The 15,889-nt window shown below is 51.9% G+C and overlaps 1 protein-coding gene across 1 annotated transcript; it reads right to left on the bottom strand.

Moving 5' to 3' along the window:
- Positions 1-8,909: 8,909 nt before the first annotated feature.
- Positions 8,910-11,270, bottom strand: LOC144135549 (uncharacterized). The gene has a single exon (XM_077668190.1). It carries the CDS (start codon positions 11,107-11,109, stop codon positions 9,121-9,123), a length of 1,989 nt encoding a protein of 662 aa, XP_077524316.1. The 5' UTR covers positions 11,110-11,270; the 3' UTR covers positions 8,910-9,120.
- Positions 11,271-15,889: the final 4,619 nt, after the last annotated feature.

Genomic DNA, 15,889 nt, shown 5'->3' with positions numbered 1-15,889 from the left:
GCTGCGTCGTTCGTCGCGCCCCTTGCCACTCTTTCTGCCGCGCCGTAATTAGACGCCGAGGCAGAGTTCATTAATTTTGAAGCACGGCCGCACGCAAACCCTCTGCATCGTGCCGCGAAAAGGGGGCGCCGATTCGATTGCGAAGCAGCAGAAGGGAAGAATTTCGCCAAGCGGCGCCCCGGGCGGAATCGGGGCGCCAATGTCCGGTCTCTGCTCGTGTGGCGGACACCCGAGGCGAGCTGCCGGCGGGTTTAATTAAAGCAGCGCCAGTGGGCACCGCCATAGTGCGTCTCGGCTCGGGTGCGTGTGTGTATATATACGAGCGGTGCGCAAGTGGCGCGGTTACACTCTCCGGCCACTGGCTTTGGCACGCGTCTTGCAAGTCGTCGTCAAATGCAACGGGCAGAATGCAGAGCGGCGGCTTCCGCGTTATCTCTTTCGCACGGCCTTCAGCAGGCGCCTCTGTCCCTTAAAGGTATACAGACGGAATATTTCCAACTGATGTGGATTTGCTTCACGGGCATGTAGCAAGTTTCAGCCGCAGACGTTGAGAGGGCTACATTTTAATATGATTTTACATCGCGAGGTCAAACCGGCTCACCGGTTTGTGTGAAGGTTCGAATCCTAATCGCGAAAAAGTTCAAGACGCGCACAGCAGGTTGCATGCGTCAGTAAAAACCTCAATCGCGCTTTCAGGCACTTGACGGTGGTGTCCACCTGCAATAAACTGTTTTCGCGCAATATGCCGTGCTTATAATAGCAATAATAAATCGCCAGCCAATTTTTGACCTTGTCCGAGCAGGCGTTTGGCGTTTCCCCCCGAATAGATCGGCGACAAGGCCCACGTACCCCAATTATTCTGCCGTCACAGAACCAGTGCTTGTTCACATGAACAACAAGTGCTGGAAGGCGACGCCGACGTCATGAGGGATGTGGTAGTCCAGGTTGGCCGGTCGACCGTGACGTCATGGTGCACAGCTTCGGCGCGGACCGGGACTGCAGGTACAAAATACTTTGCAGTTAGCTATTAACGCTGCGCGCTGCTGTTTTAAGCTGCTTTTTCATGATTGCTGGGCCCACAGGCCTCTTTCAAGGCAAGAAAGCCGACATCCAAAAACAAAGTTCCCGTGCGCCTTCAAGCATGTTCGTAGAGTGCACAGCAAGGAGCGGAAGTGAGAGGACTGACAGAAGGCTCGACAGTTGATCTTTAGTATACGCTAGCATTCAAGCCCGTGTTCACGGAAATTGTCCCTCTGGTCCTTTTTGCAAGTGGCCCACCTGCCATGGTGGGCAGGTGTCGCAATGTGTAATTTACCCGTTTTAATTGTATATGTACTCAAGCTAGCTCCACCGGTCGAGTGAATGGTAAATATGACTGCCTCACTCCATTGCATTTGTGTATGCGTTTTTTGTAACTTTTATTGCTTCAGTTAATTTGTTTTGTCATTTTTTTCCAGCCTTATACTACGCTAATACCATGCTCTATCCACTCTCGAAGAGTGGAATTTCATTGATCAGGGTGTATTGTGCACTGTGTGGTATTTACTTTTTAAAAAAATAAGTAAAGCCACTGTACCACTGTCTAGCGCTCGGGGGCCTGCAGCTCTGTCAAGCTGTCATTTATGACAGCTTTTATTGTCGGCCGCCTGTCTCATGTACACTGATGATACGAATAAACGTGTTATTAATATTATTATTATTATTATTATTATTATTATTATTATTATTATTATTATTATTATTATTATTATTATTATTATTATTATTATTATTATTATTATTATTATTATTCGCAGCTGGTTACACCCGCGAATATGGCTGCTAGGCATTTAACCGATGTTTGCCACCACGTGACTTGAGTGGCAGGTGGGCCAGCTGCTTTTTCGTCACAACGCCACCGACGGATTATCTGCCGAACGGGAGCCGTGGCTGATGTGCATGCACACAACTACTACTGCTTCATTCACGTAACACACACACACACACACACCGCAGAATACACTTTAATCAGATAGCGACACCGTGAATAAAAAAAATTGGCAGTGGCTTTGCTCCGCTATGCCAGGATATACGTAGCGGGAGGTACGTTTCCCTGGCTGAGCTTGTTGTTGGCACTGTATGTTTAGCAATGAGAGACATGTCCGCTTGAAACGTCCGGGTCGCAGACGCACTTTCGGAAACTCGAATGGCGTGATCAGTCACACGACGGGCCTTCACATCCTCTTCGGTTGGTTGCCGTTGACAGACGCCTTCAATGGGCTCCATCTCGGCGGCTGTGCGGCGTCTATTACGCTCGGCAGTCTGGCGTCTACTTTTGGCAAGGCGTTCCTCTCCCTGTTCGGGCGTCTCCGCTGCTCTCTTCGCCTTCTGACGCTCATTCTCTGTTTGTTGAATAGCCAACTGCCAGGCGACAACCTCAGGATCGGAAGAGTTAATGTTCTCTTGTTTATACCGCCGTTTAGCAGTGGCTGGACTGTCCTTCTGTGCATCCCTATCAAGCGTTGCGATACAGCCGCCGATTACATCTCCGCTTTTTATACACAATGCTGCGCATGCGAAGACGGGCGGTTCGGGTGAGCCGCGCGGTGTTACGTCATGCCATATGGCGCCGCGAGCGCGCAAAGCCCAGTAACCGCCTCACATATCTTGGTGGACACCCGAACCGCGCCGTAAAGAAAAGGATAGGCGAAAATAACGAAGCGCCGACCAAAAGGTGTTGTCAAGATGGAAGGACGTTTCGACTTCCACACGGAAGTCTTGTTCACTGATGGAAAAATTTCGCACACAAAGCTTAAGTACGTTGTGCTAATCGTCGCAGGCATCTAGCGTACGAGGGCGGTAGATTGCTGATGTTACGGTTGAGCGTCTGATCTGTTGTCTGGATAAACAGAGACTCCAGATATTGGCGTGACATCCAGTTTTTCTCACGGCCGATAATTGCCGCTTCTTCCCAAGCGATATCATGCTTCGTGTTTTCAACGTGTTCAGCCAGTGCGTTGGAACAAGCCTTCTTTTTCTTGACATCATTCTTGTGCTCATTCAGCCGTCTTTCAAAGTTTCCGCTTTCACCTATGTAGGAGTGATCGCAGTCTGAGCAGGGGATTTTATAAATTACTCCGGGAAACTTTTCCTTTTTTAGCTTGTCCTTTACGGACACCAACTCGTGACGAAGCTTGCACGCAGGCACGTGAGCTATATGCACATCGTAGGTGCGAAAAATGCGGGCCAATGACTCGCTCACGCCTGGCACATACGGTATTGCAGCTCGGGCACGGCAAGGTAGGCGAACGGGCTGAGCTGGTCTCGTTGTCTGCTGTATTACAGCGTTCACGAAGTGCTGTGGGTAGCCACAATTGTTGAGCTCGCGTCGCACTTGGCGTATGTCAGAGGCTCTTTCTTCGGGTTTCGAGCATATTCCTTCCGCACGACGGACGAGGGTAGAAACGACGGAGCACTTATGGCACGTAGGATGGACTGAATTAAAGTGAAGGTATTGGCCTGTGTGCGTGTCCTTTCTGTACACCTTGAATGATAGGCGGTCATCACGTCGCTCCACCATGACGTCCAGAAAAGGAAGACGGCCAGAAATCTCCTCCTCGACGGTAAACTGGATGGAATCTTCCATGCTGTTCAAATGGTTCGTGAAAGCAGCCAAGGCATTCTTTTTGATTATGCAAAAGCAGTCATCAATGTACCGCAGGAAGACCTTCGGGCGCGGCTTGAACGAAGCCAAAGCGCGGCTTTCCAGTGCTTCCATTGTGAGGTTTGCGGTTGTGACCGAGATAGATGCTCCCATGGCAGTGCCATGAACCTGCTTGTAGACAGTACCCCCAAAAGATGAGGTACGTGTTCTTCAAGCAAAACTGCAGAAGCTTCAACAGGTCCGATGGATCGATGGGTGTCCTAGCACTCAGTCCGTCGTCGTCTCGAAGCGCTGAACGGCATACCTCCACCGCCAGATCCACGGGGACGCTGGTAAACAGTGATCTGACGTCAAATGACACCATTATCTCGTCGCTGTCAATCGTGATTTCGCGTATTTTTTCAGTAAAATCAAAGGAGTTGCGTACGAAAGTCGGTCTCTTGCCAACGAGTGGCGAAAAAACTTTGTGCAAGTAGCCTGAAAGCCGGTACAAGGGAGAGCGGGTAAAATCCACTATTGGTCGCATTGGAACGCCTGGCTTGTGGATCTTCGGGAGGCCATATAAAGCAGGGGCAGATCCATTGTGGCAGAGGAGCGTGAAGTACAACGACCTGTGCTGTGGTGGAACAAACTGGAAGACGTCTGTCAAAAGCCTTTGCAACTCTCGCTCTACCTTGAGTGTAGGGTCCCGCTTGAGTCGCATGTACGTGCCATCATCCTCCAGAAGCTTCGTCATTTTCTCAACGTAGTCGCTGTGGTTTAGGATGACGGTGGCGTTGCCCTTGTCAGCAGGTAGGATTACGATATCCGTATTGCTCCGCAGGCTCCTGACTGCATCACGCTCCTGAGCAAGGAGTGGGGTGGGGTGCCGATGTGGCAGCTTGGCGAGTATGCTGATCGCACGGGTACGAGCTTCTTCTCGGCGATTGTTTTCCACACGTCCCACAGCCTGTTCCACGGCACAGATGATTTTTCTTGCGTCCGGAGCCGCTCTCGTATTGAAGTTCAAACCAAGCTCCAGAACGGCGAGCTCTGTTCGAGTAGGCCTATACGAAGACAGATTGTGGACGGTGGGGGTAGGTCTGTTGGCCGGACTCCCTTTACGGCCAGGCAGCAGTCTGATTAGCTTCTCTTTGTGTGTGCGCCCACGCTGACCAGACTGTAGACTAGCTACGAAGTTCGCGTGCAACTGGATGCTGACGAACTCGTTCGGACACTGGTGTTCAAGGCGGCGACGGGCAAAAAAGGCTTGGTTCTGAAGGTGCCTTATTGAGTCCTTGCACTCCAGGATTCTGGCTTGAAGCAACTGTCGTTCTGCTCTTGACACCACGCTGTGACCGAAGGGCGTATCGACCGGTCGTAGCAAGCGGAGGGACCGCGGGGTAAGGTTCCTGGCTTTACGTATGAGGTTGAATTCTAGATGAGCCTTGAACGCAGAAAGCCGGACGGTTAGCGGAACGAACTGGCGCACTTGAGTGATGAAATTCTGGCCATACGACCGTCGTAGCATAATGAAATCTAAGGTTCGACGAAATCTCGTCTGGTCGGGTGAATACATTGGCAAAAATAACGAAGCGCCGACCAAAAGGTGTTGTCAAGATGGAAGGACGTTTCGACTTCCACACGGATTTCGTCGAACCTTAGATTTCATTATGCTACGACGGTCGTATGGCCAGAATTTCATCACTCAAGTGCGCCAGTTCGTTTCGCTAACCGTCCGGCTTTCTTTTGTGCTTATTTGCGCTCACAAATTCCATTGACAATGTACCACCTTAATTGTAATAGTGTAATAATGGCGAAATTCATAAAGAGCACCTTTTTCCACGCCCCGTCTTGTTGGAACAATCAAGCGCACCCTGTGAACGAAAAGCGTGTAGGCCGCTATTTCTTTTCGTCCGATTCTATTCAATTCTGGCCTTCTGTCTTGGGGCGAAGGCAAGGGGCAAAAATGAGGAGCAAAAAATAATGAAACCAACGTATCAACCAAGCCCTCTTTTTTAGGATAGCAAGGCAGCGCATTGTCACGTAATGTTGACAGCGCCATGGACCACGGCGAATGGCACAGAATTCAAACTCTTTGCGGGGCTGACTTGCGCCAATACACAATTGTAGTACAACTTTGCTGCGGCGGTATAGCAACAATCGTGCCCAGCGTCGTCGAGGTACCGAATCCCTGCCGCTCTCGGCAGCGCGCAGTTTAACGCTGACAAGGGACATTCGCCAAAAGCAACAACAACCATCTTGAACGTTGTAAAAGCAGTTGCGCGTGGCTCTGACCATCCGAGATAAACCTGGTCTCTTCTCGCGTCACAAAGTGATAAAGGCATGTCTTTTTGAGCACGAGCAAACAACATTACCAAGCAGAAATGTGGGCTAGTTGGTTGTGATTCATATTAAACCTAAGGCTAGCGCTTATGACCTGATCCTAGAAAAAAAAAATGAGACAGGACGAGCGCTAATCGTCAACTTAATTTTTAATTCGACAGAACATAAATGCATACATGTGGGGGGAGGGATGCGCGCGCAACCCCGGAAAAGCACTCAATGAAACCAAGACATCATTAGTACAGACATGGCAGACTGTTTTCAAGATATAAAGCTCCTTTTTGCGACAAGGCAAGAAACGGTTTGGGGGCACAGTTCTCATCTTCTTTTCGAATGTGGAAGGCTTCGCTTATCTCACGCTGTAGCCTCTGCTGCCTAGCACACACGTGGCGTCGGAAAGCTGGCTTGCGCCCGCAACGCTTGCAATGTGTGGCAAGAAAACCTCCCACCCCACCCCCCCCCCCCCCCCCCCCCCCCCCCCCCCCCCGCAAACGAATCGACCAATCCTCTCTCTGTCGGTCGTTGACGAATCGTCCCGACTGCCCGACATAGCGCTTCCCGCAGGAATGCGGTGAACAATGTTAGCTCATTGGAAGGAGACATACAGCGGAGCTGAACGGGACAGAAAGAAAGGAGCGCACAGGACGAGCGCTCACTGACAACAAAAGGTTTACTCCAAGGAACCGCTGGAAGAAAAAGAGCAAAGCGCGTGCCCAGCCATACGGAGAAAGAACGTAACCAGAGATGTTGTGAGCACAAGAAGCAAATCAGGAATAGCACTACACTAGCAGAAAAATATCAAGCAGACGGCCGGACTAAGATTAAACCCAAAGGCATTTTAGCCTTCAGCGCTCGTCCTGTGTGCTCATCGTCTCTGTTCCGTTGCCCTGTGCTATTTCCTCTCCTAGCATGCTATACCAACAAGCCCAGACCACCACTTCCTTAATAATGTTAGCTCTGCAAGCCACAAACTTGCATTCGGGGCCAATACAGCAGACTGGCTTCTCTTCGTTTGCGGCTTTGCGCATGCGTACAAGCTCGTCGGGGGCGGTGAACAAAACGTCCGCGCCGCACTTCCCTCCGACTTTGTTGAGCCTTAGTTAAAACTGATGCACGTCAGATACACCTCAACCTTTTGCCGCCAATTTCGGCTCTCATAACTGAGCGCCCAGCTGTCCTTATCTCTTTTTATCGGGCACTCCGCCACAGCAGTCACCGTTTCCCGAGAGAAACCTGCCTTGGTCAATCACATCACTTGTTGATGCGTGCTTTCCGCCATTTTATGATGGCACATTTCAAGAGCACCGCACAGGCTTGTTTTCGCAATTCCTCGTTTAATCAATTTTGAATGGGCCGAATCAAAAGCTAAAATATCTTTTTCTGTTCGCGGCCGGTACATCCAACAAATGTGCCCCTTGTCAAAGTACAGACATATTTCCGGGAACTGGAGACATCCGTTCGACGGCACTTCATGGGTGAACCTTAGTTCTACCGAGCAGTTGGCAAAGGTTTGTAGAACTTGTTTAACAACATCAGGTTTTTTACCTTCTTTAGGGACATCCACAAAAATAATAAAATCGTCAACATATCTAAAACACTTAACTACACTAACCATCGTCTGTAAGGCGCGGTTCTACAGGCTTGTCGTATACAGAGCCAGAAAGATGTCACTGAGTGGTGTATATTTGGTTTTGGTTTGTCGATCGCCCCCGCTAAGGGCACCAGTGTCGCCATATGTATATAAGCATGCGTATCCTTGAATAAAGGGAAGTTGTTGTGCGGGTTGCTCGGCAGGCGCAGCCGCGTCTCGTTCATCGGCGTCTCACGCCTATATAACACTGAGTAATGGAGCAGTGCAAGAACCTATGCAAACATTAGGTAATACCTAATCAGTTTTAAAAATTCGGTTGATGTTTAGCGCTCGTCCTGCCTCATTCTTTTTATATGCCGTCGTCTTAAGCGCTAGTGTTGCGTTTAATATGACCATCACCATGCACGCATGCCATAAAGAGGCGCGTCTTCCAAGCACAAACGCCTAGTCAAGCACAAAACTCTCCTTGTTTGAAATGTGCCTGATAAGAACTACGCTCTCGTACTTTTCGCAGCGTTCCACTACAGCGTGAGAACTTCGTATTGAAGTCAAGCGGCACTTCGTATCCACGCTCTCTGCATTTCTCGCACCACAGAACTCGCGCAATGACACTTAGCGGTTCTCCTTGTTAGCGTACAAGTGCCCATGCAACAGCGCACCTGATAGTATAGTTTTACAGGAGAACTGCGATAACAACGTCGAAACGTGCCATTGAAGAACTAGCAATGCAGCAAACGTCGCGGTTCCGCGATCCTTCTTGGACCGGCGCCGCCGCAGAGTTAGCGTCTACAGAAGTATTTAGCATGACGTCTTAGCGGATGCGTATACCGGTTAACGGACGCCTCGTGCGCACTCGCCGCGACATGGCTGAGGCCAGGCGCCAGGTAAGCTAGTATGTGTCTCCGGTACACTAAGAGCGTCCAATTTCGTGAAAATATGAGCACAAAGGCGCGTGCTACGAAGGTAACGTCGCTTACACCATCAGCCGACAGAGATGCGCAATGGCGCGAGAGACATCGCAACCTCACATGCTCGCCACAGGGTCAAGACCCTTTCCCCAAGCAACACACCCTAGAAGATCCGAGCACCAGGCCAGGGAAATCTTGTAACGATGAAAACCGGTGGGTACTGAGCGGCACTGAGGATCAAACCCAGCACCTCCCGAATGCGAGGCGGATGCTCTACCACATGCTCGCCACAGAACCGTCGGCCGTGTGTGTTGGCGTAGTATCTTAAGCACATATGCTTAACAAAATAAGTGCGTGGGACGGCCTACTGTCCGCAATACAGAATGCCCGTTCATGAAAGAGCTGCAACGCCTTTAGTGCGTTTACTAAAGCTATGACTCGATACCAGGAAAGAGGAAAACTTTATTAACCTCTGGTTACAGCGTTACGAGCACACACAAAAATCAAGAAGAAAAAAAAACACTCAAAACTCCAACTGACACGGGAGTGTAGCTGGAAGCATCGCAGAAGGGCCTCAGAAGTGGCGTCCTTCGGTGGCTGCAGCCCAGGGAGAAGACTGCTCTGCATTCGGCTCTGCTGCTGCAGCTGGCCAATCAGACGGCGTGCGTCACCTGCTGCACGATGAAGGCCGCCACGACTCCGGCCAGCACGCTGAACAGGATCACGTTGACGGCGAGGCAAAGGTGCTCCATCTTGTCCTTGGAGGCCGTCCGCGTGGCTCGCTCGGGCAGCAGCGGCCGAAGCAGGGGCGTCCCCATGTTGCTCGACAGCAGGCTGCGGTTGTCTTCGCCGCTTGCCTCCACGCCCCCGGACTCCGCTCCGCTGGTGCGCGACTGGAACGAGCGGATGCTGGCGCCTTCGCCAGGCATGCGCACGGCCATTTCGCCGGCGCCGTCAGCTCCGCCTCCTGGGAAGGCCCTCTTCTTGTCATACTGTCCGGTTCCTGGATTCATTTGCTCCTGCTGCTGCTGCTGTTGATTCTGGAGCTGATGTTGCTGAAGCTGTTGCTGATATTGCTTTTGTTGCTGCAGCTGCTGCTGATGCTGCAGCTGAAGTTGCTTGAGCTGCTGTTGGATCATCATCTGTTGCTGCATGGCCTGCTGGTACATCGGGTGCAGAGGATGGAGCTGTTGCTGATTTTGCTGATAGTATTCGTAGCTTGGCAAAACATCCTGGTACTCTGCGTATTCCTGCTGAGTCATCTGCAGCGCCTGCTGGTGCTGCAGCTGGATGTGCTGGGCCATCATCTGCTGCTGAACAGCTTCAGGAGGGAACAGTGCCGCAGCGGCATCTCCGGGTTTGTTGACCGGCGTAGCCGAACCCGACGAGGACTCGGAGCCCGTGTCTTCATCCTCCTCCTCCTCGCCGCTGGAGGATGTGGAGTCAGATTCTTCTTCGTTCTGTCGTGCGGCGTCTTCGCCCAGCAAAGGCATCTCTGCAGCCTTCGAAGGCGGAGGCGACTCGTCGGCATCCACCGGCACTGGAGTGTCTGTGCTTGTCTGGGCATCGCGCACGTAGACATACATCGAGGACGGGTCATTGGCCGACTGCTGCTGCGAAGCATACTTGGAGAGTTCCCCGCCAGAGTCTCCGGACGACTTGATGACTGCGTTGTCTCCGGCCTCGCGGAACACTTCGTTCCTTCCAGTCTCCTGCACCATGTGCACGGCGTACTGGTGGTGGTGTCCTTGGTACCGATTGTCGTAGGTCCAGCGCTGGTCGCCCGTGTACGCAGCCCATTGCTTTCGGTAGTCCGCTTCGCCGTAGTTTGGCGGAGCCATCAGCCCAGAGTAGGGATCGTAGTAGCACTGCTCACGCCGATCGTCGTGGCGCTTGGGCTTGAAGGACGACGAGCTCGAGACCCTGCCGCCAGGATCAGCCTTGCGAATCACCTGCGGCGAGTAGTAGTGGTGGTACTGTTGCTTGTGGGGCAAGTCATGCAGGCACAGGGCGCTCCGTGACGGATAGTACGTGCGTTCACCCTCGTCAACCGGAAAATAAGACTGCTTCGGCAGGCTCCGACTCATGCCGTGGGGAACGGGAGCCCTGTTGTGGTCAATGCGTACGGCGCGCCCGGGATCTCCTTTGGCCATCGCACACTCCATGGCGAATCCCCCCGAGGAGTCGTCGCGCGGGAGCGCAGTTGAGCCCATAGAACGTGCCAGGTTTTTTGGTGCGTACCCGAAGCTCTTGGACTGCAGAGGGTAGGGTCGAGGCAGGGAGTCCGGAGTCTGTTGAAGAGGCTGCGGTGAATGCCCGTAGGCGGCCTCGTCGCTGCGGTGAGCGGCATCCGGGTAGCCAGCAGGCAGGGAGGCCCTTGCCGATGACCTCTTCTTATCGCGATGTTGAGCAAGCTGGTCCGTGGGGATGGCGCCCAGAGAGAATGACTGGGGCCTCTGTTGTGGCTCCCGGCCTCCGTGGCCCCTGGCGCCGTCTGATGCGCGTCCTGATGTCGAGTCAGCAGTAGTGGCTGCGGTATCGCGGTGCTGCTGCGGTTCTCCGGCGGTCGTGGTCGAGGCGGCGGCTGCCGCGCCGGTCATGGTCGAGTCGGGTGAAGTGCTGCAGTGCCCGGCCGGCTCCATCGAGGCCCAGTGGTCCTGCGCTCCCAGCCCGAGCCGGACAGCTGGGCGCGTCTTGCGGCGAAGGCGGTGGGCGACAGGGACTGGCAAATCGCGGGGCCTCTTGGGCTGCGCTACCGAGGCATTCGACGTGCGCGTGCCTTGCGCCGCTCGTGAGTGAGCGCCCTTCTTTGTTGTCTTTGCAGGGATTCTCTCGTGACCTGAACTGAGATCTAGTCCCTGAAAGATTGCGCTTTGTTTTTCACCTCAGTGATCGGCCATTTTGCTCCCGATACATGGTTCTCGGAAATCTTCAGTATCCCATAAGTGATGAAACTTCTCAAGCACAGAACAGAATTAAGAGTTTTTACTCCTCAAATGGGCGCTTTAGTGTGTAAATCGCACTGTTAGGAGTGTTCAGTGCTTAAATGTGATTTACCGCCTGTTGAAGTCACGTAAATCGGTAAAGTATGGTATTGTTTTTATATTGTATTTATTACAACCTAACAGGCCCCATTAAAAGGGTACTACATGAGGGAGTGGAGTTCAGGGCGCATGGTTGATTCGATGGATGATCTGAATGACGGTGGGCCGGAATGAAGTGCGACGGCGTTGGGCAAGTCGTTCCAGTCCTTTGTGGTGCGGACAAAAAATGATGACAGATGAGCACATTTCCAGGCAAGGGGAAGAAGGTAAATGGCCTTCTGGTGGCTCATGCAGCTGGACATGCGGTGGGCAGGGCTGATAAGACTTAAACATGGGATCATATCGTAAAACTTATGAAAAAGGCACAGTCTTGCAATAGTACGGCGGTCTGCTAAGTTCGTAAGAAGAGGTATGGTATGGTATGGTATGGTATGGTATGGTATGGTATGGTATGGTATGGTATGGAACTGTACGGTACGCGATACGTTACAGTATGGCACAGTACGGTATGGTATGGTAATGTACGGAACGGTATTGTATGGCACGGTACGGTCTGGTAGGGCATGGCAATGTATGGTATGGTATGGTATATGATGTATGGCAACTCAAAGTGACATGGGCTCAGCGGGGCGCCGTAGTGGATGCTAAAGGCAAGAAAAAGAAGGCAACGCTACGGATTAATTTCGACCACCCGGGGTTCATTAACAAGCGCTGACATGTTACAGTAAACAGGCGCCTTCAGTTTGGCCTACACCGAAGCGCAGCCACCGCGGCCGGGATCGAACCCGCGCTCTCGGGCTCAACAGCCGAGCGGGGCGCACGTGAATCCGCTTGGCCGCCTCTGTTTCTTTATTTTTGATCCCCACCGGAAAGCATGATCGCACTAACTCCCACGCCCCGCCGCGGTGGCTCAGTGGTTAGGGCGCTCGACTACTGATCCGGAGTTCCCGGGTTCGAACCCGACCGCGGCGGCTGCGTTTTTATGTAGGAAAAACGCTAAGGCGCCCGTGTGCTGTGCGATGTCAGTGCACGTTAAAGATCCCCAGGTGGTCGAAATTATTCCGGAGCCCTCCACTACGGCACCTCTTCTTCCTTTCTTCTTTCACTCCCTCCTTTATCCCTTCCCTCACGGCGCCGGTTCAGGTGTCCAACGATATATGAGACACATACTGCGCCATTCCTTTCCCCCAAAAACCCAATTATTATAACTCCCACCTCTTTCTTCTCTCAGTCCCTCATTTATCCCTTCCCTTACGGCGCGGTTCAGGTCTCCGCCGAAATGTGGGACAGAAACTGCGCCATTTCCTTTCCCCAAAAACCAATTTTCAATTTTTTTTACTCCCACCTCCTTGAGGGCTACTGAAGATGAGGCAAACAAGAGTATTTCCTCAATACTAACAAGACAGCACCAAATATCTCATAAATAGTTAAGACGCAACTTTTTTTCTGCGCTAAGCCTGTTTCCATGGTTTCCGCGTCCGCGATTGCATTGTCCAATATATTAGACAAAGTTCCCACTGCCCGGTCTCAGGAGGATGTACAATTCCTTCGATTGATTGGGTGGTTGACGAAATGTGTGGACTACAGATTTGTTCCCGTCGTGAACTGGCCAGGTACGCAAGTTTTTCTACGACGTCATAGGGTTAACTGTGATGAAGAACGTTGCGCTAAACGCAGTGAAATGTTGTTAATTTCTTTCAATTTTGGCAGGTACTGTGTATCGCTGCGAACTTCAGCTACCAACGCTCGCATTCCCAGACAGAAACTAACACTCCACGAAAAACGGGGATCCGGCCTCGCGAGGTGAAGCCTTAGCTGCCGTTACTTTCACCTCGCCCACTGCGCCCATCGACCGACCTGTAAGGCAGTCTCGTCAGTTAACCGGTGGCGTATGTTTCCTTCCCGGTGTTTCTTAGTCGGTCGCCAGAACTGTGCTAAACACGGTTTATTTCATGACCTTACAAAAATCTCTTTAGTGAGCAGCCTCTAGCCTGTCCACACACTTTAGCCAAAAAAGTCTATGGGCTTTCTATAGACAAATCCTATAAACTAGCCTATAGACAATATATATCCTATAGACCAATCATCGAGTTTTGGCCATACTTTTAGCGGACTTTTGTATATAGACTCTGAACAGACAAAATTAGATGTCTATAAGGAGGCAATAGACTCTCCAAGAAGTCTATAGACAGCCTATAGACCTACTAACAAACGGATACTGGGGAAAACTCCATCCAATTATTGTTCTGAGTATAATTGATTTTGCGGCTCTTCCTGGATATGTTAACGTTTTCCAGCAGGACAAAGCGCAATGATGGTACAGAAAACTTGATATAAAAATTTTCTTGCCACATGGTGCGAACTCGTGACGTCCTCATGGATAGGTTGCAACAGTCTGGAAGTGAATGGCGCTGCAACGTAGCCTCTGGGATCCGGAACCCAATTCGAAGTCGATGTGCGCAAATTCCTTGCGAAATCGACCGGTGATGACGACACCTGTATGCCTTCGTGGGGTTTTTCCCAGCTTATAAAGTGTCTCTTTGTGATTACGTAGCCACTTTAATTTGTCTTCAGTATCTCCTTCAGTACAACCACGGGGCAGCGACAGAGTAGATCTACAAAGGTCGGCGATACACACAGGCAAAAAGTTGCAGAAGCGTCGCACAAATTTCGAGGCCGCTGTCGCCCTGTGTGCGTGGGCAGACCTCTCAGCGCTGCACGGAAATTATTTGGGCTGAGACGACGCGGCGCTTCTTGTTTGCCTGCCCTCTTAAAGGGCGCGATTACCACTGCGACGATTGCGCGATGGCCCGCTCCACCCGCACCAGCAGTTTCCCTGCAGCAGATGCCAAGACAATGGTCGAGTCCGCCCCTGGAGTGACATTCTCTGGCACGCCCCCCTCGTTGACGCCGGAGAATGAACTAAAAATCAGACAGAGATAAGTGCAGCGCCGCTCGTGTTCTCGGCAACGGGCGCAACGCTCCGCGGTAAACACGGGCGGAAGCGGGGAGGGGAGCGACGCCCATCAAGAAAAGGGCAAAACAAGGAGCCGGTAATAACGCGGCAGGCGCTTTGCAGAGTCAACACCGCGTCTCCAGTGGACTGGTTTCCTTCTAATCGCGCAGCGCCTGGAGCCGACCTGCAAGACACCTTCGGTTTCGCGTCGACAGGCGGCGTCTCCGCCTCCCCGTTGAAGGTTGCCTCGCAATCTGGGTCCCTCCGCACGGCCCATTCGGAGACGCACCCTGATTAGTGAACCAACTTGGCGCCGTAGCACTTCCCGCCATGACTGCCGGTGATTGGTGGCCCCGGAGAAGATGGTGGCCATCCCTAAAGTCCGGTGGTATCGAGAGTTCAGCAGGAGCTGAATGAAAGGGCAGTTGTGCGGCTGCTATATCCAAAGGACTCCTGGAGTAAGGGGGGGCAAACACCATTACTTGTTCCAATTAAAATATCTGAGTCATCATCATAAGTTAATAGCACCCACAATGAAAGCGATAATTGTTTTTTTTTCTGATTGGTACTTATATGGGATTCAAGCAGCGTGCACTTCAAAGCGTTTTAACGCGATAGCGTCAAGGATCAGCGGCAACCATGGCGTCGGCGACGTATCGAGAGAAGCGGGAGGCCCACCGGCCACCTAGGTCACGTGAGCTCGCGACAACATCACAATTTGCCCACCGAACTGTGAGCAAGCTGCCCATCATCGCAGGTACCCGTTAGATTAATGACTGGCTGCAAGAGGTCGCTCGAGAAGAGCAACCTAGATCTAACAAGCCCCAGCGGTGGCAGTGTTTGAAACAGCCGATTCCCGGGGCTGTGGCGCATTGCTTAACCGCTACTGGTAGCGACCGCGTCTGCCAAGTAATGCGAAAGCAGAACCCCAGGCCGCTCAGACGAGCCATTACCGCTGTGGCGCCATGCCGCCGGGGCAGAACTTTGGCGCCCCCTCAAGTTTCTGTGCTATGCTTGACGAGTATGGTTGAAGTATTGCGAACCGTAGTGAGTCAGCCAAAGCGGGTAGGACAGAAGAGGGCACGAACATGAGGCATTGACTGCGCGCAGACGAACACTACGATTCGTCCTTTTGCGAGAGAGATTTAGTGAATATGCGCTCAGTCGGCGCAGGTTGTCGATGCAACTACCAGGCTCATGCTGTTGTCTGCTATGGTCAGAGCTGCTTTCAGAAACAGCTCATTCAATGCCATTCTATCCCTACTTTCAATTATGCTGCTGACCTAAGCATGATTGCTTAGACATAATGTCAAGTTGCAGTTTATCGCTCACTTTATACGTTACCCCCAAAGGGAGATGCTTGCCGATTTACCCCCCCGAAAAAAAAAAAGTGGCATGGCTTCTTCACCGCAAGGCGCAGAG

Source organism: Amblyomma americanum, chromosome 5 (assembly GCF_052857255.1).
Source record: "Amblyomma americanum isolate KBUSLIRL-KWMA chromosome 5, ASM5285725v1, whole genome shotgun sequence".
Classification (NCBI taxonomy): Eukaryota; Metazoa; Arthropoda; class Arachnida; order Ixodida; family Ixodidae; genus Amblyomma; species Amblyomma americanum.
Note: the sequence above shows the minus strand (reverse complement) of the source record. Positions and strands in the feature narration are given on the sequence as shown.

Excerpts from the sequence above, each read along its gene's own strand:
- LOC144135549 (XM_077668190.1), bottom strand. The coding sequence starts at position 11,109 with ATGGAGCCGGCCGGGCACTGCAGCACTTCACCCGACTCGACCATGACC.